Genomic DNA, 2,414 nt, shown 5'->3' on the forward strand with positions numbered 1-2,414 from the left:
TGCACACACTCTCTGACTTCCTCTGCCGACTAAATGATGCCTGTCGAGGTTCTAAGCACCCCTTCCTTTCACCCTGGGTTGCCCAATTTGATTTGTGCGTCGTCAGTTTTTTCCCGGAATCTTGAATACTATACTTTACTTGCCCTTTTACTATCGGTGTCGAGTTTATTTGAATGAGCCGCTGGAAATATATGGCCAGAGTGAACGCACTGGCGTGTTTATTGGCTTGTTGGTTGCGGTGGTTTTGGTCGTGGTCGACACTTTACGAGCTTGCCACCCCTAATTGAAGAGCAGCAGAGACTTGCAGCAGATCACTTTTCTTTTCACTTGTACGGCACCGCATCTCGTCGTCTCTGTTGTCACTTTTTTGCGGTGACCCTTTCCGCTGAACTGTCAGTGTGTGGGCTGTGTGTGTGTGATCGCTCGATCGTTCACTTTTGCCAGCTATTTCCAAGTCAGAAAACTGGCAAACAAACTGGCTTGCTTTTAACGAGCTCATTGCCTCCTGCTTAATTGCTGTACAGTGTTGGGTTTTACTCTGAAACGGTGTCCATTTTCTGCATTTTGTACACAACTCAGAAAGACGTCAGCTATTCACTGCAGGTTGTTTTCCGATCATTCAAAGGTGTGCTTCATGTTTCCCTGACTAAAACTGGTCAGTCAGTATCTCGCCTGACTGCACACTTAATCAATTTGCCTTAATAGTTTTGATTTGCAAGTGATATTGACTGCATTGATTGACTTGTCGCCTACTACCAATCTAAAAAAGTTAAGTGTGTTTTTGCCCTCTTTGGGTAATGAGAAATGACGCNGCCTTAATAGTTTTGATTTGCAAGTGATATTGACTGCACTGATTGACTTGTCGCCTACTACCAATCTAAAAAAGTTAAGTGTGTTTTGCCCTCTTTGGGTAATGAGAAAACATGCCCCTAATGGTAATAAGTGGACGTTTACCTGTTCCTGAGTAGTTGGTGGCGCTTCGATTGGCCGGCGTCACGTATCCGGGACCATTTGCGTACAGCAGCGTCGTGTAGGGCAGACCGTCGACGTCAGAGAGCGAAGCGTCCAGCCCCAGAATCGGATTGCCCCTCCCTGGGAAGGAGCCGCCCAGCGTCAGCACGTGCGAATGGTCTGCAGTGACCAGGAGGAGGGTGGTGCTGCGGTTGACCGCTGCCAGCACCTGCTCNTTTACCTGTTCCTGAGTAGTTGGTGGCGCTTCGATTGGCCGGCGTCACGTATCCGGGACCATTTGCGTACAGCAGCGTCGTGTAGGGCAGACCGTCGACGTCAGAGAGCGAAGCGTCCAGCCCCAGAATCGGATTGCCCCTCCCTGGGAAGGAGCCGCCCAGCGTCAGCACGTGCGAATGGTCTGCAGTGACCAGGAGGAGGGGGGTGCTGCGGTTGACCGCTGCCAGCACCTGCTCCACGGCCGCCTCCAGCGCCAGCGTGTCCGTCAGCGCCCGGTAGGCGTTGTTCTGGTGGTGGGCGTGGTCGATGCGGCCACTCTCGACGACGAGGAGGAAGCCGTTTGGGTTGTGCTTGAGCACCTGCACGGCGGCCAGCGTCATCTCCGCCAACGACGGCTCGCCGTAATCCGATTTGTCGCGGTCAGCCTCGTGGGCGAGGTGGTTCGAGGAAAAGAGTCCTGGGTGAATCAATAAAACAAAAAGAGAAAGCCAGTTTAGTCTTGGCTAATACCCGATCAGTAGTCCTCTAAGTAGTCTTCCCCGACCTTGATATTTTTTCTGTAGCCTAAGCTTTTGCTCTTTCTCCAGAATTCAACAACTACCCAACTTACCTAGAAGGTAATCCACTTTACTGCTGTTTAGCTGCATCAGCTGCCGCCGATTGGCGACTACGCTGCCGTGGAGACCACGGCGTCGTTTGTCCTCCAGCCAGGCGGCCGTCAGGTTTCGTCCGTCGCTTCGTTTCCCCGCCGGATTGTCGGCACTGCGAGGTTCAAAGTGCCGAGACCCGCCACCCATGATGACCTGCAAAAAAGAGGAAGAAGAACAACAACAGTTAATCGTAGGGTTGCGACATTTTTATTTTGTTGTTTTTTTGTCTCTGTGCAGCAGGTGCACTGACTTACATTTAAATTCCGTCCAGGTTCGTCTTCGATCAGCTGTCGGGCAATGTCTTTGCAGAGTGAGCGTGCCTCCTTGGGCACCTTGTCGTCGCTCTCCCAGTATCGATTAGCCGCATGAGCGTAGAAGGCCGCCGGTGTGGCATGTGTTACCCGGGTCGTGGTCACAAAGCCAGTCGATTTGCCTGAACAATTGAAAGAGAAAGACACTCATTTGTTTAGTCTTTTTCAATGGCACATTTGATGGGACAAAAAACGGCGGTAATCGGTTCCTGCTAAACAGTCTCTCCCGCTTCTTCTCTGCTACTATCGATTTCCCATCATTCTC

The 2,414-nt window shown here is 51.3% G+C and overlaps 1 protein-coding gene across 1 annotated transcript; it reads right to left on the reverse strand.

Moving 5' to 3' along the window:
• Positions 1-1,192: 1,192 nt before the first annotated feature.
• Positions 1,193-2,271, reverse strand: LOC108355372 (alkaline phosphatase-like; the record flags this gene model as incomplete). Its single annotated transcript, XM_017606533.1, has 3 exons — positions 1,193-1,645; positions 1,799-1,991; positions 2,093-2,271. Coding segments are annotated over 3 exons (825 nt in total), but the record flags the coding sequence as incomplete, so codon positions are not given.
• Positions 2,272-2,414: the final 143 nt, after the last annotated feature.

Source organism: Rhagoletis zephyria, unplaced genomic scaffold (genome assembly GCF_001687245.7).
Source record: "Rhagoletis zephyria isolate East Lansing unplaced genomic scaffold, Rhagoletis_zephyria_1.1 Rzeph_scaffold_44993, whole genome shotgun sequence".
In the NCBI taxonomy this organism is placed as follows: domain Eukaryota; kingdom Metazoa; phylum Arthropoda; class Insecta; order Diptera; family Tephritidae; genus Rhagoletis; species Rhagoletis zephyria.